The sequence below is a fragment of the Colletotrichum higginsianum genome (assembly GCF_001672515.1).
Source record: "Colletotrichum higginsianum IMI 349063 chromosome 7 map unlocalized unitig_7, whole genome shotgun sequence".
Taxonomy (NCBI): domain Eukaryota; kingdom Fungi; phylum Ascomycota; class Sordariomycetes; order Glomerellales; family Glomerellaceae; genus Colletotrichum; species Colletotrichum higginsianum.
The window spans coordinates 462,147-488,980 of NW_017263917.1; the positions used below are offsets into that span (position 1 = coordinate 462,147).

General features: G+C 58.0%; 9 protein-coding genes across 9 annotated transcripts; 3 read left to right on the plus strand and 6 right to left on the minus strand.

Moving 5' to 3' along the window:
- Window positions 1–796: 796 nt before the first annotated feature.
- CH63R_09844 (TfdA family Taurine catabolism dioxygenase TauD) lies at window positions 797–2,266 on the minus strand (the record flags this gene model as incomplete). The annotated part of the gene is made up of 4 exons (XM_018304818.1): window positions 797–989; window positions 1,078–1,383; window positions 1,448–1,934; window positions 1,993–2,266. 4 exons carry the CDS (start codon window positions 2,264–2,266, stop codon window positions 797–799), a joined length of 1,260 nt encoding a protein of 419 aa, XP_018154242.1.
- A 1,467-nt stretch (window positions 2,267–3,733) lies between these two features.
- On the plus strand, window positions 3,734–5,701 carry CH63R_09845 (Serine carboxypeptidase; the record flags this gene model as incomplete). The annotated part of the gene is made up of 3 exons (XM_018304819.1): window positions 3,734–3,871; window positions 3,925–4,210; window positions 4,263–5,701. 3 exons carry the CDS (start codon window positions 3,734–3,736, stop codon window positions 5,699–5,701), a joined length of 1,863 nt encoding a protein of 620 aa, XP_018154243.1.
- A 720-nt stretch (window positions 5,702–6,421) lies between these two features.
- CH63R_09846 (Interferon-induced GTP-binding protein Mx) lies at window positions 6,422–9,450 on the minus strand (the record flags this gene model as incomplete). The annotated part of the gene is made up of 4 exons (XM_018304820.1): window positions 6,422–7,101; window positions 7,162–7,236; window positions 7,302–7,545; window positions 7,621–9,450. 4 exons carry the CDS (start codon window positions 9,448–9,450, stop codon window positions 6,422–6,424), a joined length of 2,829 nt encoding a protein of 942 aa, XP_018154244.1.
- Window positions 9,451–11,086: 1,636 nt separating this feature from the next.
- Window positions 11,087–11,998, minus strand: CH63R_09847 (Short-chain dehydrogenase; the record flags this gene model as incomplete). The annotated part of the gene is made up of 1 exon (XM_018304821.1): window positions 11,087–11,998. One exon carries the CDS (start codon window positions 11,996–11,998, stop codon window positions 11,087–11,089), a length of 912 nt encoding a protein of 303 aa, XP_018154245.1.
- Window positions 11,999–13,048: 1,050 nt separating this feature from the next.
- On the minus strand, window positions 13,049–16,663 carry CH63R_09848 (GRIP domain-containing protein; the record flags this gene model as incomplete). The annotated part of the gene is made up of 3 exons (XM_018304822.1): window positions 13,049–13,100; window positions 13,152–16,083; window positions 16,153–16,663. The coding sequence occupies 3 exons, from the start codon at window positions 16,661–16,663 to the stop codon at window positions 13,049–13,051; spliced, it is 3,495 nt and encodes a 1,164-aa protein (XP_018154246.1).
- A 783-nt stretch (window positions 16,664–17,446) lies between these two features.
- Window positions 17,447–18,784, minus strand: CH63R_09849 (uncharacterized protein; the record flags this gene model as incomplete). The annotated part of the gene is made up of 3 exons (XM_018304823.1): window positions 17,447–18,374; window positions 18,443–18,678; window positions 18,761–18,784. 3 exons carry the CDS (start codon window positions 18,782–18,784, stop codon window positions 17,447–17,449), a joined length of 1,188 nt encoding a protein of 395 aa, XP_018154247.1.
- A 910-nt stretch (window positions 18,785–19,694) lies between these two features.
- On the minus strand, window positions 19,695–20,579 carry CH63R_09850 (uncharacterized protein; the record flags this gene model as incomplete). Its single annotated transcript, XM_018304824.1, has 1 exon — window positions 19,695–20,579. One exon carries the CDS (start codon window positions 20,577–20,579, stop codon window positions 19,695–19,697), a length of 885 nt encoding a protein of 294 aa, XP_018154248.1.
- A 2,863-nt stretch (window positions 20,580–23,442) lies between these two features.
- CH63R_09851 (uncharacterized protein) lies at window positions 23,443–23,934 on the plus strand (the record flags this gene model as incomplete). The annotated part of the gene is made up of 1 exon (XM_018304825.1): window positions 23,443–23,934. One exon carries the CDS (start codon window positions 23,443–23,445, stop codon window positions 23,932–23,934), a length of 492 nt encoding a protein of 163 aa, XP_018154249.1.
- Window positions 23,935–25,225: 1,291 nt separating this feature from the next.
- On the plus strand, window positions 25,226–26,368 carry CH63R_09852 (Helix-loop-helix DNA-binding domain-containing protein; the record flags this gene model as incomplete). The annotated part of the gene is made up of 2 exons (XM_018304826.1): window positions 25,226–25,282; window positions 25,433–26,368. The coding sequence occupies 2 exons, from the start codon at window positions 25,226–25,228 to the stop codon at window positions 26,366–26,368; spliced, it is 993 nt and encodes a 330-aa protein (XP_018154250.1).
- Window positions 26,369–26,834: the final 466 nt, after the last annotated feature.

Genomic DNA, 26,834 nt, shown 5'->3' on the forward strand with positions numbered 1-26,834 from the left:
AAGTGTCAGAACTTACCTTCCTCGGGACAGCTCTCAATCTTGCGATGGCAGCTGAGATTTCCCGATGGCACAAGCCGGTGGCAGACCCCTATCCAGTCGTTGGGTGGTGGGGGTTGCGACGTTGCAATTCGGGGTCCCGATAACGCAATTCGAGAGAAGCAGCAGTTGAGGTGCAGCTATGCGCCGGCGTGGGATGATAAGGTTTGGGAAATGTCGATGCAAGCGCCATACCCCCGTCTTTCTCGTGCCGAGGATGTGCCTAAAGACCATGGACATCGATGAAGTCCAGAGTGTTGATGCTGTTGGTTGCTGATATCAAGACCTTGTTTGTCAGGGGTTCGATACCCCAATCCGTCGTATGCCGCGGCGAACGTCATCTGGGCCTTGCAAGATGCGATTAACGCGACCGGGTTACGCACTGCAACCAACAACAGGAAAGCTGAGGCTAGAACATGTGCTTTATTTTTGACTGGGAGCTCGACCCGTTAGATATTAAGCCCGTACATCTTCTATGAAGGAAGCGAGTCATGAGTCGTGTGATTGTTCATCTCTCTTGCACACGCGCTGGACCTGGCGTCCTGAACCGGACCGGGTTGGCGAAGCTTTCAGTAACGCCGGGCTCTCATTGCCGAGTCTGTGAATCCATTCTTTCTTATGACATCAAAGTATTGTATTAGAGCTGCTCACTAGAGATGGTGTCTCTGTATTTGATTGATCTAGTTGGATCCGGCTGCGACGACAACAATAAAGGGTTCATTTTAATAGCCACGGCCGACGTTCCCCCCATTCAGTCCCCTCAAGAATTCGAGCTGGCATTCTCCTCGGGCTTAAACTCCCCTCTGCTTGCGCTTCGGATCTGTGGCTCGAGGGGAAACACAGACTTCTCGGGAGTCACGCCAGAGTATACCCGGTCCCATCGCTCCTTCAGCGCTTCGGGCGTCTTCCAAGCATTTTCGGGGTCCCTAAGCCAGAGCCGGATCAAGTGACGACTTTGCAGAACGAGTCAGTAAATGCATGGGAAGAGGGCAAGGGGGGGGTGTTGCTTGTCGGGGTCTTGATTTGTAATGCGCCACTTACTGCTTCTCCTCCGAGTCGACGAACCCCCCACGGGCGTGGAAGATGCTCAGGTTGTTGGCGTACTGTATATCGCCAACATGGAAGTCCAGGGAGGCGGCGTACTTCTCGGCGAGGAAGTGCAGGGCGTCGAGGGCCTCGGCCTGCGCCTCCGTGATGGGGGGGATGTCGGACGACCGCGGCAGGCCCCAGTACCCAGTGAAACTGCGTCGGGCGTATTGGATGATCAGGCGCTCGGGCACGCCGTCTGCTGCGGGCTGGTGGTGCAGGAGGGGTCTGCTGCTGTAGGATCTGCCATCCTTTCCGAATCTGTTCCGGGGTTCAGTTGTGAGTCCTTGCATATTGGTTCGGTGAACAGGAAGAGGGGACTCACTCATCGGCGTCCCATGGCTGGGCCAGGGTGTGAATCAAATCGGGTCTCGTCCTGGCCAGCTCGTTGTAGACGTGCCAGCTGCTCGACAAGTAGCTCTGCCCACCTTCGGCGGCCTCGCCGAGGGCGAAGAGGGCAATCACATCGCCGACATCGGTGTGGAACACCTGCTTCTCCGTGGTGTACGCCGGCGCGCCGATTCGGTGGGCGTCGACGACTTTTGTGAGGTCCTTGATGTGGGCGAGCACGACATCCGCAGGCTCGCCTTGGAACTGGTTGTCTTGTCGCCCGCGAACCGGCGCGACGTGAGAGGAGACCCCGGCGTAGATGATGACGTTCTCCTCACGGCTGTACTTGTCGACGGGCACCCCGCGGACGACCTTGAAGCCGTGGCCGTTGTGGATCTCATCCGAGATCTCACGGAGGGTCTGGTGGAGATTAGGCAGCGGGAACGTCTCTTGGCTGATTTCGCCCAGGGGCTTCTTCAGGGCTGTGTCATGAGTGAGTACTCGGCTGTATCCAAGCAAGCGCTTTGGAGGTTCACCTACACTTGAAGTGGTTGAGCGCCTCATCAATCTCCTTCTTGTCGGCGTCCGTTAGGACGTAGTTCCAGTTGTAGTGCTGGGCCAGGGTGTTGCCATCCCAAACTAGTTTGGACTCCAGTCTCTGCGGGAAGCCCTCCGGCAACGTCTTTTCCAGTTTTTCCTTCTCTTGGCGACGCTTGATTCGAGCCAGGTAGTTGTCATGGCTGGGGGTGTATGCGATGTCTGGTTGGCCCGGCGGACCAGGAAGTGTCGGGGCTTGAACTGCAGCGGCGGCCATTTTTAATGTCGTCTGTCTTTTGAGAAAGAATTCCACCTTTGCTTCGTCAAGTCGGTAGAGATCTTCACGGGGCCTCTGTGCGTTTTTATCTCTTGTCCAAGCTTTGAGTCAAACATGAGACGACGCCCTAAAGTTGACTCGAAGGTTCGCGTGTGGAGAGCATCAAATGGCAATGGAGTCGGAACCGTTACCCGAGGTGGAACGCTTCGCACGAGTGTCGTGGCACCCGTGAGACAGGCCAATGATGGCGGTCATATTGGAGATTCGCATTTGTCAGACGCTCCATGAGTCGCGCTGGGAATGCGAACGGAGGGCTTGTTCTCGGACTCTCAGTGGCTCTTGTGAGCTTCGCCATGTTTGCCATCTCGGCTGGAGAAGGCGTCATGCCGCGTGTGTTGCGATCCTGCGGGGAACCCTGAAACGCAATTCGACGGCGTCATCCTCCCGCAAATGTCGCAATCCAGAGCCAATGTCCGTGGATGCAGCGGGCGACGCCCGGGCGCACAGCCGATTTCCAATCGGAGAATGTGGCTTGAAGCGGGACCATATCCGGAGGCTGTGGCTGGGCTAGCTACCGGATTTCGAAGGTGCTCCGCCCGGTCAACGGACACGAACCAAACCAATGATGACCGGAACCCCACTCGGTCCGAATCAACCACCTCCGGCACGGCCCCATAAAAGCGGCCGTCTGAGACCGGTTCAGCACGGAGGTTTTACCGAAAGGGAAATTTGTGGCAAAGGCCTGGAAGGAACCCAGACATTGAGGTCTTCTGAGTCTCATATGATGCTTAAACTTGGTAATGTTTCACAGACCTACATCACTTGCCGGTCATCCGCTGCCGACAAAAACAGCAAATCCCGTGGTAAAGCGAGCTTTGAGTCAGAGCCAGAGAACACAGTCACCCTGCGACACCTCATACCGTCGAATCTGTGCAATCCCCAACAACATTCTACATGACGTGCAAGAGAAGGCAGCCCCTGGCCGTCGGCTCGACTGGAAATGCAGAGAGGAACTTTTGGTCCTCAATGGTGCATTCGAAGCGGGAATCAACTTCGCCCAATGCCGTTCTGATTGGTCAATGCATCACGCCGTCCCGGCGAAAGCAATGCTTCGATCTCTAGCCGAGTCTTGGCCCTCCTTCGACTTCCCTATCGAACGTCAACCCCGCATCACTCCAGCCCCTTGCATCTGCATGTTACCATTGCAAACCGCGTCGGCTTCCCGGGCAAACTTGGTACGACTGACTTGGCAGTGCGACTGTGCGGCCTGCGCAAAGATAATGAAATCGATAGCGATAAAAAGTGCCCAAGTAGGAAGGTGCTGACGGACACGACGCCGGCGGGTTGGGGTGATGCGTAGATATACTGTAGCTCGCTGTTGTGAACCGATTATTGTCGGGGAATTTTTGCCTTCCTCTGTGGCTATCAATGCGAGTCCAGCTTTCCTACAGAGAAGCCAGGAGAACGATGCTGCCCAGGCTGTCTCTTCTCGCCCTCACGGGTGCCCTTCTCGGCCCTTCGCTAGCTCAGTTTCCCCCAACGCCTGAAGGGGTCACTGTCTTGAAGTCCAAGTTCGACAAAGGCATCGAGATCAGCTTCAAGGAGGTATGTTGTCCTGTCACAAAATCCATCAAGAAGGCAACGCCTGACGCCATCAGCCCGGTCTTTGCGAGGAAGCAGAAGGTGTCAAGTCCTACGCCGGGTACATCAAGCTCCCTCCTGGAACCCTTGAGGGCGTCGGTCAGGAGCAAGACTATGAGATCAATACCTTCTTCTGGTTCTTCGAGGCCAAGCATGATCCCGAGAACGCGCCCCTGTCTATCTGGATGAACGGCGGCCCCGGCAGCTCGTCGATGCCCGGGCTGTTCAACGAGAACGGGCCGTGCTACATCAACGCAGACTCCAAGTCGACGCGGCCCAGCGAGTGGTCTTGGAACAACAAAGGTGAGAGAATCCTCCTTGAATCCTCAGCCCTCCAATGCTCACACATCCCCAGTCAACATGCTGTACATCGACCAACCGGTTCAGGTGGGCTTCTCGTACGACACCCTCCGCAACGTCACCAGGAACCTCCTCGGCGGCACTCAGACCCTCAACGCATCGAGCCCCGTCCCGTCGCAGAATGTGACCTTCCAGACGGGCACGCTAGCCAGCGGGAATAGGAACGCGACAAGCTGGGGCAGCCGCAACGCCGCTATCGCCCTGTGGCACTTCTCCCAGGTCTGGTTCCAGGAGTTCCCCGGCTACCACCCCAACGACGACCGCATCAGTATCGCGACGCAGTCCTACGGCGGTCGCTACGGCCCCGCGTTCGTCGCCTACTTCCAGGAGCAGAACGAGAAGATCAGGAACGGCACCTGGGACGGGACCGAGGGCGAGAAGTACATCCTGAACCTCGACACCCTTCTCATCGTCAACGGCTGCATCGATCGGCAGGTCCAGTGGCTATCGCACCCCGAGATGGCCTTCAATAACACGTACGGGATCGAGACGGTCAACGAGACGGTTTACCGGGGGATGATCGACGCATATAACAGGGAGGGAGGGTGCCGCGACCAGATTGACGCCTGCCGCGAGGTCGCCGCCGTCTACGACCCGGAGAACGTCGGCATCAACGCGACGGTCAACCGGATCTGCGAGGCGGCCGAGTCGTACTGCACCCGCTACATCCGGGACCCGTACCTCGACATATCGGGCCGCGACTACTACGACGTCACCCAGGTCGACCCAACCCTCTTCCCGGCCCCCTTCACCGCGGGCTATCTCAATCAGCCGCACGTGCAGTCCGCCCTCGGCGTGCCGCTCAACTGGACGGGGAGCTCGAGTGCCTCGTCCTCGGCGTTCCGCGGCATCGGTGACTACCCGCGCCCCGGCTGGATCGAGGACATCGCCTCCCTGCTGCACAGCGGCGTCAAGGTCTCGCTCATGTACGGCGACCGCGACTTCGCATGCAACTGGATCAGCGGCGAGGAGGTGGCCCTGGCGATCCCCTGGGCGGACCAGGAAAACTTCGCCGCGGCGGGCTACGAGCCGCTCCAGACGAACTGCACCTACGAGGGCGGCCAGGTACGGCAGTACGGGAACCTGTCGTACATCAGGGTCTACCAGGCCGGCCATGCCGTGCCGTCGTACCAGCCCGAGTCGGCGTACCGCATCTTCAACCGCGCCCTGTTCAACAGGGACATCGCGACGGGACGCGTCGACACGGCGGCGGACCCGACATACGGCACGCGGGGGCCCGCCGACACGTTCGGCATCAAGAGCGAGGTCCCGCCGCAGTACGAGGACTTTTGCTACGTCCTCGACCCGAGCACCTGCAGTCGGGAGCAGGTTGCGGCCCTCCGCGCGGGCACTGCGGTTATCAAGGACTACATCATGATCGATCCGCCCAGCGAGCAGGGCGCCGCGCTGGGGATCAAAGCGAGGGATATGTAAGTGATGCTCGACCACTCGAGAACCTTTTTTATTGTTTAAAGTGTATGCTGACCGATCCTTTCCAGCCTCGATGAAGTATAGAGACTATGACTGCTGCTAGAGGTGCTTATTTGAGGTAGATAAGACAGGTCCCTACTTACAGTATAGGATTTGGTGTCTCGAACTTGGGTGAAAGAGGTTTCAAACACAGCTTCCTCACCCTGGCCTGTTTGACTCCAGGCTTGGCTTGGATTCGGCTCAAATAGTGCTTCTCTACTCAACCTGATTCCACGATGACATATGTAGCTTCATGACAATGGCCAGGAGTAGATATATCTTCGATATTTGGTCGTTTACGCTATAACCTTGGCCTTTAGGGATTGGAGATGTGATTTACCTCTTTCATATTGTGAATAAAAGGCTATGCGGTTATTGCACTTTTCCCAGTGTCTATGCTAATCTCCTACTAATCGCTTACCTGCCGTTGCAAGAACTTCGGTTTAGTAAAGCCCCTCACCTCGGCAAGCAGGACGAAGCACAGATGTGGAAGACTATGCAGCTATGATTCACTACGAAGAAGAAATCACTGCAGTGTTCCCTGTAGGCCTTCCAGTCCGTATTGACCGACGTCAATGTCACGTCGGAAAGCTGCTCCGACAGTCCCGGGGCGGAATCTCCGTCTTCGACTCGGCGTTGGCCCACATCAGCTGGCAGGCACCTTGCCATCCGGAAAGGGTTTGTTCACTGTCCGAAGGCATCCTTGTTCTGCGCCGTATTCAATGGACCACCGAAAAGGTTCGGCGGCGGCGGCTTGTTTGCGAAGTTGAACAATCCGCCTGCGGGAGGCTGGCCGGGAGGGCTCGGTGAGGTTGGCGGGTTCGCACCGAATAGGCCGCCTGACGGAAACGATCCTCCTCCAAACCCGGCAAACCCTTTGCTAAAGGTCTTGCCTGGCTTGGTCGCGTTATCTGCTAGAGTCGATGACGGAGCCACCGGGCCAAAGAGTCTCCGCGGCTGCGCCGTCTGACCGCCGGGGGCCGGTGATGTAGCCGTAGTGGCACTGAAGAGCCCGCCCGCCTGCGTCGACCCAACTGCCGGTTTTGAGACGGTGAAATCGACTGGTTGCTCTCCAGCCGGATCGCGAGGCACGGAGACCTGCTCACTTGTCTTCGATCCGACGGTAGCTGCAGAGGGACCGCAGGATCCACCGACCTGCGGCAATCTAACTACTGGTTTTCTCGAGGGGCTGGCCTTGACAGGTTGCTCTCCAGTCGGATCGGAGAACACGGAGACCTGCTCGATCGCCTTCAATCCGTTGGTAGCCTTGCCACTGCCCTGCTGGTTGGAAGGCCTCAACGCAATACCTTTCTCGAACCCTTCGCCATCGTCACTGGGAGTCGCCTTTGAAGTGAGAGATGGGCCTACTCGCTTGTTTTAGTGTTCCACTCGCGCTGGTACAACGAAACAACTCGGCGACTTACTGGTGGTCTCCGACCCCACGTGTTCCGAGGTTTGTTTCTGTTGCCTTTTGGATCCTGGCCGAGCTGAAGGAGGAACTGCGGACGGCATCAGTATCAGTTTGCCATATTCCACGAGGACAGGCAATGGGCATCGGACTGACATTTCGCTACCGCTCTCGGCTTGTATCGCCGGCATTGCTCGATCCCTTGCGTGAGCTGCTCGATTTCCTTCCGGAGCAAGGCCCGATGCTCGCGGGCCTCTTCGGTCTCGGCAGCGAGCTCCGCCAGCTTGTCGTTGTCCATATCGTTCACCAGTCTCGCGGTGAAGATTCCGGGGAGCTCCTGGATCAGACAGGTCTCGATGGCGAGGTTGGTCAGGTTGTCCGTAAATGTTTGCAACGCCATCTAAAAACATCCGCCGAGTCAACTTCATCTGCTCGCGTTACCTGTGTCTGGAGACAGGGGGGTCAAATGGCTTACATCGTAGAGTGCCTGAGTTGTATCGACAATGTACTCGGGCCCGGCGTCATTGTTGCTTGCAGGGACCGGAATCGAAACCTGCATATCCCGACTCTGGCCTTCTCCGCGGGTTGTGGCGCGCTGCCCTGCTCTCCTTTCCATCGCGAATCGGAAGTCTCCATCGTGCTGCATGGCGTATCCCTCCTTGTACGGCCGTAGCAGCTCCTCCAGCTTATGCGAAAGTACCTGCTCCCTCTCGTCGAAGAAACTGTCCACAAAAGTGGACAGGATGGCTTTCGTCGTGCTGTTCGAGTCGAACGGTCCGACGATGTGCCCAAAGGCTTCGTCCACGAAGACCTTGACTTCCTCGGTGACCTTTTTGAGGTGTAGCTCGGCGAGATTCTGCCACGGCTCTACCTGCTTGCGGAACAAATGCATCGCCGTGTCTATGTTGCCGTACCCCGGGAGCTCTGTGCCCTGGCTTGCAGTCGCTTGATGCTCGATCTGCTCACATAGTTTTGCCCAAAAGACGGGCTCGGGGCGACGGATACCGCGAGTGTAAGTCTCGAGAAACTGTTCGAGAGACGCGGGTACCGGAGGCGGGCATGTGCTGCCGTGAGGGCGATCGATGACCTCCTGGGCGGGTCCGAGAACAACCAAGGTGTGACGGATGGCCCGGTGGAAGTTCCAGAGCTGGGACCGGAGCTTCCGATCTGTCCCGTTGAAGCCGCCGAAGAACGGGTCGTTGTAGTGGCCTCGGATGCCTTGGCTGACCAGTTTCTGGTAGTCTCCGGCGATGTCAATGAGGTAGCCTTTCATGTCTTCGGGTGTGGTTCTGGGCTGCCCCAACCGGTTCAGCTCCAGTTTCCGCACCGACAACATGGTATGAATGTCGTCGAGGACTGACGGCAGGCTCTGCTTGATCTGGTAGTGAAGCATTTGACTGAGCCTCGCCCGAAGGGCAACGATGCCTCGGTTTGTCTTTGGGACCGAGGCCCAAGCATCCAGCTTGAGAAACTGCTCCTCGACCGCGTCGCGGGGACCGAGACCCTTTTCGTGGTCGGCCCGGTTACGCACGACGTGCCAACCGACCCCCGGGCTGTGGAGGGTGTTGCGGCCCCGAAGAACCTGCAGCCACCCCGTCTCAACCGAAGAAGCGGGCTCAAGAAGATCCGGCTTCGTGAGGACCCGAAGAGTGCGCGTCTTGGCAGGATCGTGTTTCAGGACCTCTTCGATGACGGCTTTGCTAACGACGCCCTCGTTGGCGGGGATGACTACAAGCACGACGCTGTTCGGATTCTCCATGTATCTTTCCACCAGCTCCTTGATGATCGCTTCGTCTTCGGTCCGTTGCGCTGCCGTTGCCCCGTCAGAACATCCCGGGAGGTCGACCAAGGTCAGCGGGTACATGTCGTCGCCCTCGATCTCGAGACGGAGGACGTGCTTGGAGAAGCTGCGGCCGGTGTCGGGGAGTTCCATCTCCACCCTGGCCTCGGTGATGATCCGGTCGATCTCATCTTGGGTGAAGTCCGCGACCTGGAAATGGTCGGGCCTGGTGCTGCCTGCAACATGGATGCTTGCGGTCACGCGTCGACGGCTGCCCGGGCGGAGAACCAGCTCCGTGGCGAACCGCGTGCAGCCTTCCGCGCGGGCTGGAAAGTAGACATGGGAGATGGCTTCGAGCACGGACGACTTGCCGGACGATTGGTCTCCGACGACGATGATCTGGGGCGGATCGACGATCTTGCCGACGCCCAAGGCAGACAACTTATCGACAGTGTCGAAGATGTTCTTGGTCTCGGCGCTATGCAGCTCATTGAGAGCCGAAGAGTCGAGGGTGATGACAGTCATGGCTATGGTTAAGACACAAGCTGCTGGAGTCAGAGGAGAGGGGAGCTTCGTCTGTGATGCGATCAGATGGGAATGGTGAGCGATGTGTATTTGTAGATAAGGCGTTTCAAAACCGCGCCCTCCAAACTGGCCAGAATCCAGATCCCCGCCCAACCTACATTGTCCATCATTGGTCCATGATAGGTGATGTGACGCGAGACAACGCGTCTTGCTGCGCCGCAGGTTCCTGACCGGGGCATGCCCATGAAGGGATACCACAGTCTGTCCCTAGGTACTCTGTACACCCACACTGAAAACATGTCAGTCGTGTTGTTTGAAGCAGCGGTACGCGGAAGTAATTGTCAACGTAAGGATAGAACTGGCGAGAACCAGAAGAAGAAGCTGCCCGGCTCTAGGCGCAGGTACACGATGAAGTGAATGATGCCGGTAAACGTGATGGTTGGTGCCTATGGCCTTGTTTGGAAGGTCCATAACATGACTCGAGACACTCTCGACCCCCCACTCACAACAGAAGACGTAGCGATGGTGCTTCTCGACCATCAACCGTTGGACGTACGGGGTAATCCCGTTGGTGCTGATGGATCTCACCTCTCTTGAGCCCGGGAATCATTGCAGTTTTACCCCAAAACCAATGTTTCTTGATTTTATATTTGGGGTAAACTATCTTGGCAATGTTCCTGATAGGCGACCTCTACTCTTAGCAAAACCCAGGACTATTGGCACCTCAAGGGATGTGCTCAAGAGTAGAGTATGAACGATTTGAGGCTTAGCGTCATGGGGAGACTTACCTCAAGCAAGATATCCCACATTAAAGAACGTGGACAAGGCGGTCCCTTTTGAGGTCGCACAGGTACACAATTATATGCATTAAAGAAAATCAGTAGGAAACACAGCATAAGTGCTATACCCAGCACTGAAAACAGTATATGATTTCTGTGGTATTAAGACACGCAGAATCATGAAGGCTTCCAGGACCATAACCACCCTATCAACTAACCCTATTGTGACAAAGACATCCCACACCATACCAGCCAAATCTGTATTTAATCCAAGTCTGCATAGACTCCAGACTATGGGATGAGCAGGATCCAGCGGGGAGCCGGAGGGTTACTCTGTAAGTAGTCTGGAGCGTGCTGGCTCGGCCATAGTCTACTAAGGGAGTTTCTTACCACGCCTGGCCGGGTATCTTAATGCACCCATCCACAAAAGTAAAACTGCGTGAGCAGGTATTGATAGATGGCCACGGTTCCTCCAGTATGTGACTGTGTCTGAGAGCCATGCTGTCTTTTGGAGTCAGGGTATCCGGGTGTCGTGCCTACAAATGTGCTCCGGTTTGATGAGGTGTACAACCCCGAAACGGGAGGACGGATGTTGACAAAGAAAGGCATCTCTGATATGTTACTGGCATAAAAAAGCAAGAAGAAAATATGTGAGAAAAGAGAAGAAGAAAACAAAGGAACGCATTTCACGGTTAGAAGAAAATTCACAGACAACACGTTTCGGTTTGTTCCGATGTATACTTATCACATTGTCGACACCCGGACATTGCCCTGATACGTTTCAACTCTTGTTTCTCATTCGTACAATATACCACTAACATAACTCATCTTCCATTAAATTTACTCCTCAGCCCCCCCTACAACCCAGCAGCGAGCGTGTACCCCCCGTCGACCGCCAGGGTCTGCCCGTTCAGGTACTGGTTGCACGCAAAGTACAGCACCGTCGCCGCCATGTCCTCGTCCTTGCCCGGCCGGCCCGCGGGGACCTTGTCGGCGTACTTCTCCTTGGGGATCGCGCTCTTCTGCTGCTCGTCGGCGGACTCTTTCGTCGTCATCTCGCTGGGAAACACGCCCGGCGCGATGCTGTTGATCCGCACTTTGATCCCGTTGGACGCCACCTCCTCCGCCAGCATCCGGTTCACGTGGATCGTCGCCGCCTTGGACGCGTTGTACGAGAAGTGGTGCTGCGACTTCTTGATCATGCCGCTGATGCTGCTGATGTTGATCACCGTGCCGCTCCACCCGCGCCGCTTCTCCGTCGACGCCTGCAGCAGCGGCAGGAAGCTCGCTGCCACGTAGAACACGGCCGCGACGTTGGTCCGGTACGTGTCGGTCCAGTCGTCAAAGTCCGCCGCCCCGCCGTCGAAGAGGCTGGCCTTCATGTCCGCGGCGCCCTCGCTCTCGACCTCGATGGAGGAGCTCGACACGCCCGCGTTATTGACGAGCACGTCGAGGCACTCCTCGCGCGACTCGATCTCCTTCGTCAGCCGGTCGATGTCGGCCTTGCTCGTGACGTCGGCGACGAGCGGGATGATCTCCCCCGCGACGGCATCGCCGCCGTACGTCGACGCTGCGTTCTCGATCTTCTCCTTGTTGCGCGAGGTGATGTAGACGCGAGCGCCGTTGGCGGCGAGCGCCTGTGTGGCCATCAGGCCGATGCCCGTGCCGCCGCCCGTGACGAGGGCGACCTTGCCGGTCAGGTCGAACAGGTGGCTGCGCGTGAAGAGGGCATTGCCCTCGGGGCCGGCTGTCTTCTGGTCTGTCGACATTGTGCGTATCTGTAGTTGGTGGGTGTGGAAGTGGAAGTGGACAAGAACGTTCGTCTGGTTGCGTGCGTGTTGTCGAAAGCGTGGAAGTTGTTAGTGCTGAGTGTGTTGAACGTCCAAAGCCGCCGTGATGTGTGCGGAGAGCGCAAGTTATACCCGCATCGCGCGGCGAGGCGCATGGCGTTAGGGGCCGATGATCTCATAGCCGTCCGATGACGCCGAGTGCGTGGCTTGGGGGGTCCAATGGAACCCGGGGTGAGAGGCAAAAAAGGGTGTCCGAGTTTGTGCCGTTTCAACGTCAGTATCGGTGACGGTGTAGTCTCATGTCACGGACGCATACGCGCAAGCTGTTTAATTTCCCGTCTAAATTCAATGGTGGGAATCTTTCTGGCAAGTCATCGGGATTTCGTGCGTCAAATCGTACAGGAAACGATAGATGATGATTAATGAATTTTATTCTATTTTAAAAAGAAAAAGACCGCCGCTGGCTCGGTCTAGACCCTCGCATCGGGAGACGAGCGCGGTTACGTATCCATGAGGTGAGTCGTGCATGGCGATAACGCATATGCACCCGGATGAGGTCAGTGAAGCCTCGCCATGACGACACACACACACACTGCACTGTTCACTGTTTCCACCCCCGGAGGGAATGATCCGCTCTTGTGTTTTTGCTGCTGTACCGGGAGCCGGGAGCTGCGGGGTTAAAAATGGGGCCGTTCTCCGCCCCCACCAGTTTGCTCCGGGCATCGGTACGTACCGGCCGCCGTCATCCCCTCACCCACTCCAACCATAACGGACGGCATCGCCATTTGGAGTAAGGGACATCGCAGTTTCTGACTGGACTCGGGGATTTAGATACAGTTGGGTGCATTGGCAGAAACTTTCCGTGATCCGCCGCAGCTTGCCTGCACAAGTGTGTATCCGAAACCCCAATCCATCAGGTGGTATTTACTTATACAACAGAGCTCATACATCCAGTCCTTTATCGACCATCCGCTCCCTGTTCACCACGTTCCCCACACTCATCTTCAGTCCCCGATCCCATCTGCCACTTCACCGGACAGTAATGTGCTGGATGGCGCTCTTCCACTTCTGCTCATCAGTCCTGCAGTCTCGTTAGCATTATCCTGTCAAACCCGCCAGCAAACAAACGTACTTGTCAAATCGCAGGATCCTGCCCAGCACAGGCACGAGCTGCTCCCGCAGCCGGTTGTCCTTCTGCTCCAGGAACTGCAGCAGGATCGTCTTGAGGTACATCGTGTCCGCCGCGCCGCCGCCCCCGGGCCCCGGCGATCCCGCTCCGTTGAGTCCCGACCGTGTCGAGTCCACCGAGCTGCGGCCCGATGTGACGCTGGCCCCGAGCTTGCCCTGCATCGTCTTGAGCTCCTTGCTGACCTTGTCGAACCGCTGCTTCGACTCCTCCAGCAGCCGCCGCAGGTCTGACTTCTGCTTCTCCGCCTCTCGCACCTGCTGCTCCGACGCATCAAGAGTCGACCGTAGGTCTGACACTGCCGACCGCATCGACTCCACCTCCGCCTCGGCCTTCTCCTCCACTGCCTCGAGCTCCTCGCGCCGCTTGCGCCACTCGCGCTCCTTGCCCTCCAACTCCTCCTTCTCCGCCGTTAGCGTCTTGATGTCGCGCTCCAGGTCGCGCATCTTCTGCCGCAGCTCCTCCGTCTCCCGCGTCTTGCGCCGCGCGAGCGTGCTCGACTCGTCCTCGATCCGGTCGCGCTCCTCGATCGCCGCCTCCATGCGCGCCCGCATCTCGCGCACCTTGCTGTCGGCCCGCTCGTCCACGTCCGCCAGCAGACCACGCATCCGCTCCGCCTCGCGTGACCGCTCCGACAGGTGCTTTTGGATCTCGGCGAGCTCCTCCTCGAGCGACTCCGACTGAGACCGCGCCTCCTTCAGCTGTATCGTGAGTTCCCCCGTCTGGTCACGCATACTGCCGAGCAGGCCCTGCGCGTTGGTGTACTGCTGCGTCTTGAGCTCCGCCTCCTGCTGCAGCAATTTCTTCTCCTTTTCGAGCTTCTCGACCTGCTCCTCGAGCTCCTTGACCCAAGGGCGCAGCTTGCTGGCCTCCTCCTGCACTTTTTGTAGTTCGCGCGCCGTCTTCTCCTCCTTGGCGCTGATCTCGACCTTTTCGGCCTCGGATCGACGCAGGTCGCGAGCTGACACCCGTTGCGAATCTTCGAGGCGGAGCCGGTTGTTCGTCTCGTTGGTCAGCTTCTCACGGAGCGACTTGATTTCCGTCTCGCGGTCCGTCGCCAGCCGCTGGACACGCGCCACGTCCGCCTTGAGATCCTTCTCCTTCTTCTCCAGGTTGCGCAGTTCCGTGTTCTTGGCCGCGAGCTCCTCCCGGGTCGTCTTGAGCGCCGCCGAGTCCTGCCGCAGGCTCTTCATCTCGGGCTGCGCCTTTTGAAGCACCTCGCGCAGTTCCGTGAGGTCCTTGAATCTGCTCTGCGCCAGCTGCTGCGCCGCGCCGAGGTCCGATTGCAGCGTTGACGACTTGCTCTTGAGGTCTTCATACTCACTCTGCAGGCTGTCCAGCTCGCTCTGCAGCTTCTCGCTCGCTTTTGCGTCCTTGGCTGAGGATCCCAGCTCCTTCTCGAGCTCCTCGATGCGCGTCTCCAGCGCCTTCTTCTCGGCTTCGAGGTTCTTGATCTTCTCCTTGGCCACCACATGTTCCTGGCCAATCTCGGTGACTTCGTCGCGCAGCGTCTCGATCTCCTCGCGGAGATCCTCCTCCGTCTTGCGCTGCTTCGTAAGCCGGTCGATCTGGGAGTCCTTCGTCGAGACCTCCTCCTTCAGGCGGGTGATCTCCGCCTCCAGCGCTTCCGTATCAGACTCCTTTGCCTCGTCGGCCGCGGGAGGCGTAGCGGCGCCGGCGGTTGTTGCCGGTGTAGCAGCAGCTGCTGCAGCAGCTGCAGCACCAGCCTTCTTCTTCTTCTTGTTGTTGTTCTTCTTGGCATTCTTGCCTGTGCCAGCTGCAGGAGTTTCTGTGGGTGCTGGGGTCGTAGGAGTGGCTGGAGGGGCTTCCTTGGCCTGCTTCTGCTCCTCCAATTGCTTGGTGAGATCCTCGACGTTCTTCTCCTGCTGAGCCCTCGCCTTCTTAATGTTCGCAATTTGGTCGTTCAGCGTCTCCACCTTCTTCTCAATGTCAGACTTTGCAGTGAAAGCCTCAAAAGCGCGTGCCTTTTCCTTGTCTACCAGAGCATTGGATTCATTGAGCTTGGCTTGCACGTCCCTGGCGTCCTTCCTAGCGGACTCAAGTTCACCCTTTAGCTTAGCCTCTACTTCTTTGAGCTGCTTCTGAGACGTCTCCAGGCGCTCCGTGAGTGATTTGATCTCATTGTTGCGTGCTTCAAGTTGTGTCTCGAGCGAAGTCTTCACAGCAGCCACGTCACGCAGTTCGCCAGCCTCCTTTGTCGCCTTTTCAAGGTTCTCTGTGAGGTCGGCGCTGGACTCCTGGGCGGAGGCAAGATCGGCTTTCAGGGAGTTGACTTCGGTCTTGAGTTTCTGAATCTCTTCTTCCTTGGCAGCCATTTCGGCCTCAAGCTTGGGGGCCTCCTCATCGTAGGAGAAGAAGTCGCCTCCAGACTCTTCGGACTTCTCCCCCTCGGGCTTCTCCTCGTCAGGCTCCTGCGTCTTCTGCTTGGGTGAGAAAATGCCTAGCGCCTGCTGCAGGGGCGATTTGACGGCGGATGGGTCGGGGGACTTGACGGAGCCGTCGTCCTTGGTGTTCGTGGCGGCGTCGACCTGCTCTTTGGGCTCTTCCGTCTTGTCGGCGGCGGCCGGAACCGAAGACTGTGCCGCTGCCGCCGCCTTGAGCTCGTCGACATCTTTCTTGAACTTTTCCACGTCCTTCTCGGCCGCTTCAAACTTCTTCTTGTAGTCGTCCTTCTCGATCGAGACGCGCTTGTACTCGTCCATAATCATCTGCTCCTTTTGCTTCAAGGAGTTGAGGTACTCAATCAGCGCCTCGGGCTCGCGGATGGAGCCGACGCTGGTGTGCTCCTTAAGCACGCGCTCGAAGGGCTCGATGGATGTAGCGCGACCGTGGGCAATTCGATAGGATCGAAGGAGCTCTGCGACAAGTTAGCATTGTGGCATCCTCTGGGAGCCCTTCCCCCTTTACAGAGAGATGGGATACGCACCAGGATACGTCTTCTCCAGCTTGTCCAGCTTTCGAAGCTTGGCGCGAACCTCCGGAGACAGCTCGGGGGCAGCAGGAGCGGGTACAGCAGCGGCGCCGTCAACCTCCTTCTCCTTCTCCTTGTCGCCATCTCCGTTCTGATTCTGGCCCTCGTCGGCCTTCTCCTTCGTCTTGTCGTCGTCCTTATCCATGGCGTCGGCGGCGGGCTTCGGGGTCCCAACGCGGCTGGGTTCCTCGCTGTCGTCGAGGGCGAAGGCTGCTTCGAAGACGGCCGGGTCGGGGTTCGAGGGGCTACCGGCGGCGTCGTCCTTGGCTGCGTCGGCTGCGGCGCCCGCCTTCTTGGGCCGGGGCCGTCTCGCGGGTGACTGGTTGCTCCGCGAGGAGGTGGAATCGGAGCGGCGCGGGGTGGCGCCTCCAGGTTCGATCCTCTGTCGTGCCTGCTCCTGTCGAGCCTGTTCCTCGGCGATGGTCCGATCAATGGCGCCCTTGAGCCTCTGTTGAAAACCCATCATTGTTAGCGACGGCGGGTGATGCAGAAGGAGGAGCAGAAGCAACGCAGGCAGAGCAAGGGGAAAACACAGCGCCCAGTGCCTAAGGTTTCGAACGGGCCTGCGAAGAGGGTTTGGGGCCAGAGACGAACCTGGAACATGTTGCCGATCTAGGAATGATGGGATTCCCCTGTGACCATGGATCGAATGGTGTAGTCAGTCTGGACTCTAAGGGCTAATGAAAAAAGGGTGGATCAAAAGAGCTATTCGCAGATGTGGATGCAGAGGATCCAAGGGAGCGGCATCATCGGTGGCGCAGACCTTTGACGAGAGGGAGGGCAGAAACGGACGCGACGTTTGTTCGTGGTGGTGTGTTGGTGGTTTGGGAGGGATGGGAATTGGAATTCTAGGGTCGTCGTAGGTACAATTCACAGGTGTCCTCAGCCTGTAGATGTCGCAGGCATTGCAAGGTACGTACCTTCTTACTGCCTGAGCGCTGGGGAAGGCATTAGATGCCGGCGTTGCACAGATCCAGATATTTGTGGAAACCTAAGGACCTGTCCGCGTTAGCGTTCGCGGTCGGTTCAGCCTCAGCACTAGCCACATCTGGCCCGGTACACGTGTGCCTATCGTTGTCACAAGGTACTTGGATAGGTACGTACTCTTCCCTCACAATCCCCCGGGCGGCATCGTCAAGATGCATCACGTTGTTGTGCGTATGTCTTCATCATGACTAACTAACGTATGTAAGGGAAAAAATGCTGCTGTAGCTAGCCAGCGGGCCCACCAATGCGCCGCGAATCATCTTCACTTGCCGCCCTTGCCCTTGCGCTTCTTCGTCGCCGCCGCCGCAGGACCCGGACCTTGTCTGCCCGTAGCCTTCGCTCCGCCGTTCGAGTCCTCCACCCCGACCGCTGGGTCCGAGTCGTCACTATCCGACTCCTTGAACTCCTCGCCAGCGGGAACCCCGTCACCGTTACCGCCGCCGCCGCCGCCTCGCGACCCCAGGACCTCCTGCATAATGCGCTTGCCTTCGTCCATCTCGCCGTTGGCGGCCCCGCAGCCCATGCATTTCCATGTGCCGATCTCAGACAGCGTCTTGGTACCCGGCGGGGCCTGGCCGTTAACGAGCCGGCAGTTGGCGCAGATGAGGGCGATCCTGTTCTTAGACGCCGTCTCATCCTCGCCGAGAAGGAGGTCCATGATGCGGTCGTACCAGTGGGACGAGCCGGGGGTGCCGTCGGCCTGCGCAAAGTGCTGCGATTTGGCCGGCGGAGGCGGCGGGTGAGCGTATGCGTTGGGCGCGAACTCTTCCGTCGGCTCGAGGCCATTTGGAGTCTGCGGCGGGCGCTGTCCGGCTTGAATGCCGGGCGGGGCAGGCGAAGCTGGGCCGGGGAAGGGGCCGTCCCGTCGCTGGATGTTGGCTGTGGCCGGAGGGGGGATGTTCGTCCGGCCCCCGGCGGCGCTCTCGTTGTGTCTACCTCCATGTTGTTGCCTCTGCTGATGTTGCTGCTGCCTCTTCTCGTCATCGGTGACGCTTTGCTTTCTGCCCTTGCCCTTGCCTTCGTTGCCGCCGTACTTCTCGAGGAGCTCCAATGTGGTATCGTACCGGGTTGCCTCCTTGAGCTTCTGAATCGTCTTGGCGCGCTCGGCCTGCTGCTCCTTGAGGCGGGCAGACAGCGAGTCGATACGGTAGTTGAAGAAAGCTGTTACAGTGGTTCGCGTAAGGTAGATACTGTGTAGTCATGGTCAGCGATGTGACGGGCGCAAAACGGGGCTCCGCGAGACAAGAAAGCCACGTACACAACCGGACCCCCAGCGACACCGGACCATTCCCAGGCGCCCATGCTATTCATGCCGACGACGAGGAAAATGACAATGGAGTAAACGAGATAGGCGAAGGCAAGGTACAGCGACCAGAGCACCCTGATGCGACGGGAGGTGGCTCGCGCGCCATCGAGTCTGGCCTGGGTGTCGGTGATCTTTGCCGAGAGTGCGGAGAGCGTCTTCTCAAAAGAGGCAGGGGAGGAGTCGTTGGCCTGGGATGGTTAGTCAACACCATGCCGTCTTTTACGGCGGAAAGAGAAGTAAGTAGACGGCGGCAGAGGCGCGCAGACGTACCCTCCAGGGCCAGAAGGAGACCATGGCGACAGATGATATGAACACGTGCCGGCTTCAGAGCGGCATGGCCCACGTCGTCGGGACCGGCTCAAATAACAAACGGGAAGGAGGAGAAAAGAACGGATAGAAAGAAGAGTTCGCCGGTAGGGGCAGTCGGTGTAATAGCGCAAAGGTTGAATCCGAGATCAAACAAGCAAACGTCGTGGGAAAGAAATTGATCACAAAGGAGCGGGCGGGATCGGGAGGAGGAGGATGAGGGAGGCTGGTGTGGCCCGGCGGAGGGGCGGGCGGCGGGAGCTTCTACCTAACGAAAAGAGAGGGAAGGGGGGAAAAAATTAGGGACTGGCCAGCTGTTACATATGACGCAGCGACAACGGTTCAACTGCGGGTGATGGTGACGGTAGGTACCTCTGTTGGTGAGCTTTTAGGGGGCTCCCCAGGGCGAAAAGCGGGGCAATGAGAGCTCTGTCTGCGCTAACCCGGTCCGCTCTAGCGTACTCTTCCCGCTGGAGCTCAGGGATAGCTGCGTTAGAAACCGTACCTAGGTAGGTAGGTAAGGTAGGCAGCTCTTCACCGGCCCAGCTGGAGCTTCACCGGGACTTCAGGACAGCAGAGGACGGTATTTTTATTTCATGTCCCGTGGTTTACTCTTTGTTATGTCACTCAAATTTCAGAGACTCATGTTTGGTTCAGGGAAACCCTTCGGCCAGTGTCTCTGGGCTTATGATCGTCTTTCCTCCGGCATCCTAGACACCGTACCCTATGCACTTACACCATCATGGCCGGGCAATAAATATCACGGCATCATCCCGTCGACCGATACATCGATCCAGAAGCTCTAGAATAGAGAAACTAGTACATCTGAGTCAGCTGATAACGCGGGCTACCTTCTACTGAAACCTACCTTGGCCACCACTTCCATCACCTCTTTCTCTCACCATCCCTGCCAGCTCTCGTCCGCCTCAACCAGACTCCACGCCTCCGTCCGCATCTCCAAGTCCACCGCGCAGACCATTCGCCTCAGCACCTCGAGCATCTCGGGCGTACAAAACACCCGCGCCAGCGCCCCGTTGCTCAACCGCCCCAGCCTCTCCCTCACAAGCTGCACCGCGACCGCCTCCCCCTCCGCGGGCCTCCCCAGCGCCCCGGCCAGCGCCGCCTCGAAGTTCTCCCGCACCAGCCACCGAACATCCTCCGCAACCGTCGCGAGCAGCTGCGTCCGGATCTCGTCCGCGAACCGCGCCCGCTCGAACTCAAAGTTGTCGTGCACGCTCTGCGTCACCATCGCCCGCACTTCCTCCCGCTGACGAAGCCGCGCCGCCTCAGGGCTGCCCCACACGCCGTTGCGCATCCGCACGTCGCCCTCCGTGTCGAGGCTAGGCTTCGATCCCGACCCCGACCCCGACGTCGCCGGGCTCGTCTCCATCTCGACGACCCGCAGCCGCGTGACAGTGCGGCGGCTGCTGCTGCTGCTGCTGCTCTCCGGCGTGCGAAAGGCCGACGGCGGCGACTCGGGATGGGGTTCGGGGGTTCGGGGCCGGCGGTAGGGGGTCGGCGTCGCGGGGCGCAAGGGGACGTGATCTGGCTTCTGGTTAACCCGATCTCGCGACGGCTCCGCGGCGATCCTGGCGGGGTGGCGAGGCGCGAGGGGGCTGCGGCCGAGGGTGAAAGGCGGCATGGCCCCGCGCGTTATACCTTGGCTCATGTCGAGGGAGAAAGGGTTGGTGTCTATGATGTCGGCGGGGATCTCCCGCTTGGGGCGTCGGTCGGTGACGGGTGCCGGAGGACGCTCCGTCGTGGCTTTCTTGGCATCTGGCATGTTCCTGGCTGACGGCTGTGAGTAGCTCGATGCGTATAAGTGTGATTGATCATGTATGATGGCATGCGAGGGTGAAATCCGCATCTGCCTAGGGTGCTGCTATATAGCTCCCTGCAGCATTGTTTGTTCCTGGTCGTGTGATGAGTCTGGCAAAGTCATCGAGAGCCCCTACGGGGAAATTCCCGCGCGGTCATCATCTTGATGTCGAATGGGATGTGAGGCAACAGAATTAGGATCCGCCAACAAGACTCAATGAATCACTTGATTCACAGCTACAGCTCCAGCTCCAGCCCAAGCAGCCGTCGAGTCGTTTCGTTCAGTCAAGAGTTTATTTGCTCTTCCGACGCCACGTCAGGTTGATGAACGGATTCGCACACCCGAGTTGCAGGCCATGGCTCGGCGACGTTGGAGGTTTATCGCCCGTGTCAGCCAAGTTCTTGCGTGGAACCACGTCACAGAAATGAGTTCCACGGCCCGCAAGATGCTTGGGAGATTGCACCCGTTCGGGGAGGCAAGCAGCCGGCCGCCACAAGGTTGACTTGACTAAGAGAAAAACGCAAGTCGACGCATTCGGACGAACCGATAGGTTTCCACAGACCACGACTTGAACGACAACTCAACTCAAAACTGTGCAGTGCGTGGGTAGTGCCAGCGCGAATCCCCCCTATTTGTGATGGAGGATCAACCTTTCGGGCGCGGCTGCAGGGTCCTGTGCGTACGTTTGCTGCTCAGATTAACAGATCCTGCAGGCGAACCCGTCCGGACCACCATCCGGTGGCGGATGGGCGGCAGCGTCGTGGTGCATGCAGCGTTGCATGGACGAGAAACATGCAGCGCGGGTTTCGTTCCGCGGCTGGGCGCTTGTTGTGGCATGGAGAATTGGGAAAGTGGTTCGCCCGAGTATGGCAGTTTCTTGTCGCCGTTGAGGATCGGGGGCTGGCAGACTCAGGCAGAGGCGACCGGAAGCGCCGGGCTGGAATTCGCAGCGCGCCAAAGGACATGACCGAGGAAGAGGGTCCATGGACGGCGACTGACAGCTTCGGGATTTGAATGACCTAGCGGAGGATGCACAACAGGCCCGTCAAAGACGATGTCAGGATGCGCCCGTTGCTGCTGAACATGCGCATCGGTCGAGAAACTCGAGGGCTTGGATCGACAGCCAAATCTTCTGAATGCGGCAGGCAGAGACGAGACCAGAGTTTGGCAGTGCAGATGGCCGGTTTGCTTCGTCTGGCTTGTTGCTGTCATTGTGAGCAAAAGTTGTAAGTGAATTGTGATATTTGCGTCCTGTGTTTGTCAGGGGAGTTGGGTTGCAGTCTGGAGGAGTGCGAGCCTTTTCGACATATGTGTGTAAGTGAGGAGAAGCAAGCGAAGCGAGCAGAGAGACAGAGAGACAGAGGGAGAGGGGGAGAGAGGGAGGGAGGGGAGCATGGGCGCCGATGCAGGGAACAGGGCGCCCGGAGGCGGCGCGGAGAACCCGGGCGTGCGCCGATCTCAGTGCTCGCCGTGGTGAGTGAGAGTAAGAGGCGGCATGGGAAATACTCGGCGGGCGATTCCGCAGCATCCCGGGGGTGTATCAGGCGCGAGTAGATGCATCGCGATGTTGATGTTGTTTGAGTTAAACGAAGGATGTCGACGACGTATTGTGTTTTTTGCCTGTCTGTCTGTCTCTCTGTGGTATCGCAACAAAACGGAGGGAGGAGGTACTCATCAATGTTCCCGAGGTACGTACTGGGTGTGAGTGAGCAGTCAAATACGTACTCTTACCTAAGCGGAAAGGAGGGGTCCACTAAAGGGCTGTCGCCGAGAATAGTATCCACGGCCGGCCGGTGCTCGGGGATTGAAAAGAGGAAGAACCGGGTCCTCCGCAGAAGACTCGACCCAAAATCAAAGTAAGAGAAAATAGCAATGAACGAACATCGGGAGGAAAAAGACAAAGAGAAAGAAAGAAAAAGTTTGGAAAAATCAGAGAGTCACAAGTCCATATCTCCATCATGACCACGGACCGGAAATGGATCGAGAACACGGCCACTCGAAAATTCAGCAAGCGCACGGGAACAATCGGGAGTGGGCTCCTGCCTCGATGTTAGTGCTTTCTCCGACCTCCCCTTCCTCCTTCGTCAATCACCGGAACATTTCGACCACGAGGTACCTTTGCTACGGATTACGCACAAACAAGTACTTCTTGCCTAGCTCTCCGCTCTCCCATTGGCCCCGGTCGGGGCCGGATCCACTCGCCGCTCGTTCGATTCCCCGGGCAGATGGCCTGTTGCACATTTCCCCCTTTGCACGTTCGACACTGCAGCGGAATCAGACCACCTTGACTCGTTCTCGATCCAACACCCCCCTCCCCAACGCACCTCACCCTCGCCCTCGCACTACGAATACGCCGGCAGACTCTTCAACTAGCGAAAGACGAAGAAGCCTGCCGGCGAATCGCAATGTGTCCCCTCGAGGCCTGACTGAGCAGCAGCAGGAACAGCAGCAACAGCAACAGCAACGCTCTGTCAGCTACACCCAACGGCCACTCGGGTCGGTCTGCGCCTCGCCCTAGGTGGAACTTGTGTTTCCCGTGCCAGGGAAGTGAACTAACTCTCCCTTCTGTCTCTCTCGAGGCGAGGCTCGCGTGGGTGGGTGCGAGGGGGGGGAGGACCCTGGAGATCTCGATCGCACTCTGCCCGCCCCTCCGGCTGTCAGTGTCACTGGCAACATGGCCAAGAGACATCATCTGCAACGGTCACGGTAAACAGGCTGTGAAAGAGAGGCAGATGCTCTTCAGCAGGGAAACAGCGCTGAGAGACTCCATCGCCAGCGCGACGACGACGTCAGCCTTCATGTACATCACCCCAGAACAATGGCCATCATGCACGTAAAGAAACACCCTTACCTAAATCTTTCCTCTCTGGACGTTTGCCCTGTCGAGTTTCCCATGATGGCCCTTGCCGAACCCGTCCGCCAATCAAGCTATCCATCCTCAACACCCGAAGTTGGACGGCTTCGACGACATCTTGGTTTCAACCCTTGGTCTGGTGCCTCGGCGCAGATTGACAGGCTTGGGTGCCGTGCATCTCGACGTTGTCCATCCAGATTCACCATCCGCTGTCCATCGCACGAGACTCAAGGCGAAGGATGTCCGTCTTTCAGGGTTATCAACCAAGGTTTCCGAACAACCCTCAACAGACGAGCCGCGGCAGCCTGCCCGAGCGCACCATTGTCAGATCTCATGCTAGATGATGACGGCGTCCGCGCCAGAATCAGAAAACCGCCGCCCCAGCTCCTGGCAGATGATCGCGATGAAGGCGCTCGACTCCGACGTTCCATGGCCTCATCGAACCGTGGGCAACCCGCAACTTAGTCAAGAATCAACAATGGGCCTCCTCGCCAGTCCCGCCAAGCTCCCGAGATGCCCCTCCATCGTTCTATTCTCTTTCCATCTCGTCGTGTCCCGTTCCGGGATTTGCACTAACACGCCCCTGACCCTGCTGCATGTACCCCCTGTCCTATCCTGTCCTGTCCTGTCATGGTTCGTCTCGCTCGGTCACTCTTTTTCCTTTCTTTCATTTTTCTTTTTCTGTTTATTTCCGCCATCCTTCAGCCCAGTTCTGGCGCAGTTTCGTCTAGTGTGCACCACATACACGCATACACTTAATTCCTACAAAAAAAAACTTCTCTGCATGGCATAGCCTGCGTCTGAGTGGCCGTCCCCGTTGCCCCTGTGCCTACCGCAGACTGCACGTAAGTGCACAGGATTCCTTGAGACAATATTCATCACCTCGCCTGGCAACACACATACAATACGGAGGGAGAAAGACAAAAGACAGAGCGTGCCATCCCTGGCACCTGCATCCTTGCCAGGCACGCTGCACGTCGTCCGTATGGCCCGCTTGCTCTCTTCACTTCCCAGCGCCCAAGTCTCAAGACGGGCGTGGGATTCTCCTACTGCATGTGTCAAAGTGACTCCCCACAACACATCTTATGTCAATCATCAGTCTTTTCTACCGTCGGATCCGTCCGCCCGCACCATATGCACCGATTTACACCAAACGTACTCACACCCCCTGCGCCCCCGGCCTCGGGAGCCCTCGCCGTCGTAACTTTCCTCTCCGCTGTCACATTTTCCTCTGTCGACCACTCCGTGGCCCGTCTCTCTTGTCGTATGACGAGCCCGTCCATCGCCAGTTCGCTCGCCGTTCCAACCCGCGCCCGCCCTACTGCCACGCCCCCCTCCCCCTCCCCTCCCCACCCCTAACCAACCCGCATCCCGGCGGGAAGCTAGACCCCCCAGCTCGCGACCCAGGGGGGTGGATGTGTACTGTAGCGTAGTGTGCTCTTGGCCGTTGCCTCTGTCCCTCCATTGCCTGTCTAGTACAGAGTATATATCTTCGCTTTCCTGTCTGTGTCTCCCCACCAGTCCACACTCGAATCATCAGCCTCGATCAAGTAGCATCATACCTCCCTCTCGCCATTGGCACTTGGATACCCAACACAAAACACATATCTCGACACAACCACCCCCTCTCTCTTCACCCAAGGGTAACACCACTCACCGTCCCTTGCTTCTCAGTCAATCTCGACTACTCCAGAACGGTCCATCGTCAGACCTCGTCCCACACCCCCAGTCGACCTGCCCCTCGCTGAACCCCACGATGGCTCAACAGCAATCTTTTGATTACTATCAAGTACCTCCGATGGCTCAGTCAATGGTATGTAACCTCTCCCTCTCTCTCTCTCCCTCTCTCCCTCCCCAACCGTCAATCACCCTTCCCGAGTTACACCAACCCCTCTTACCCCAGGCGCACATCCCCGACCACTCTCACAGATCTAGTCGACAACTCACTGACACGCCCTTCCAGAGTCCGCCCGAGCTCTCCCCGCTCTCTTTCTACGACACACAGGCCGACTTCAGCGCCGACTCGGCGCCATCTCGCGGCTCCCCCGTGTCCCCCGTCTTCCCGGCCGCCTCCTTCCAACTTCCCTCGGGCAACGACTGGCCTGCCTACTTTGAGAAGCCCGCCCTGTCCCCGGACCTCGATGTGTTCTACGGCGAGGCCTTTGGCAGCCCCATGTCCTTCCTGTCGTCCCAGAACATCGCCCTCAGTCCCACAGCCAACCCGGTCGATCTCATGTCCGACGCCGTCGCCTTTGGTCGTGAGGGCATCAACGACACCCAGCCGCTCTTCCAGTCCCTTGATGTGTCCGCCCGCCCGCAACCACCGACCCAACAACAATCTCAACAGCAGCAGACAAAACCCCCGCATCCCGCGATGACAACATCCGCCCCCGTCTCCCGCCCTCAACCCCAGCAACAATCCCCTGTAAGAACATCACCTCGCAATGACCTCAAGCGCAAGTCCTCGGCTTCCTCGGCTTCCTCCCGCTCCGCCTCCCCCGAGCCCCCCGCCCGCCGCACAAAACACTCGGAGCCCTCCAAGAACCCGCACAACATGATCGAGAAGCGCTACCGCGTCAACATCAACGAGAAGATTGTCGCCCTCCGCGACGCCGTCCCCTCGCTGCGCTGCGTCGTTCAGCAGACGGAGAACCCGCAAGCCGCAGCCGCCGCAGCCGAGAGTGACGAGCCCTTTGACGTCGTCGAGGAGCTCGGCGGCCTCATGCCCGCCCGCAAGCTCAACAAGGCCACCATCCTCAGCAAGGCCACCGAGTACATCACACATCTCGAGAAGAAGAACGACCATCTGCGGAAGGAGAACCAGGACCTCCAGAAGAGGCTCGCCGAGGCCCAGCGCTGGCAGAGAGCCCAGGCTGACTCCGGGCCCTTTTGGTCTTGAGTGTTTGGGCTGAAGGAAGAAAAAGAATTGTTTGTAAAATGCATCCTAGAGGTGTTACGAGTCGGCCTAGATCATTGCGCGGAAAGTGACATCCTTGGGTAGAGAAAATGGGGGAATCCCCAGAGAAGGCAAGCGGGCTGTTTACGACTTTTTTGTTTCGACTATGGGCGTTGTTCATGGCGTCAAGGTTACCAGTCTCTTGTCTAACTTTTCCTCTCTTTTTCACAGGAAAAACTACTTTGTATACCATAGGGATGAACGGGTTTCTATCATCATCAAAGAGGCGTTTTATGAGATTCTGGGGCGATATGATCCATGAATGATCTGGTACCGTTTACTGTACTGTGATGGGGTTTTGGCGGACTATTGATCACCACCATTTCCCCCTGTCACCGCTTTTTCCATCAGACGAATGCAGATAATGAAGACCTCAATGTTAAGAAGAAAAAAAGCAAAACACTCTTGG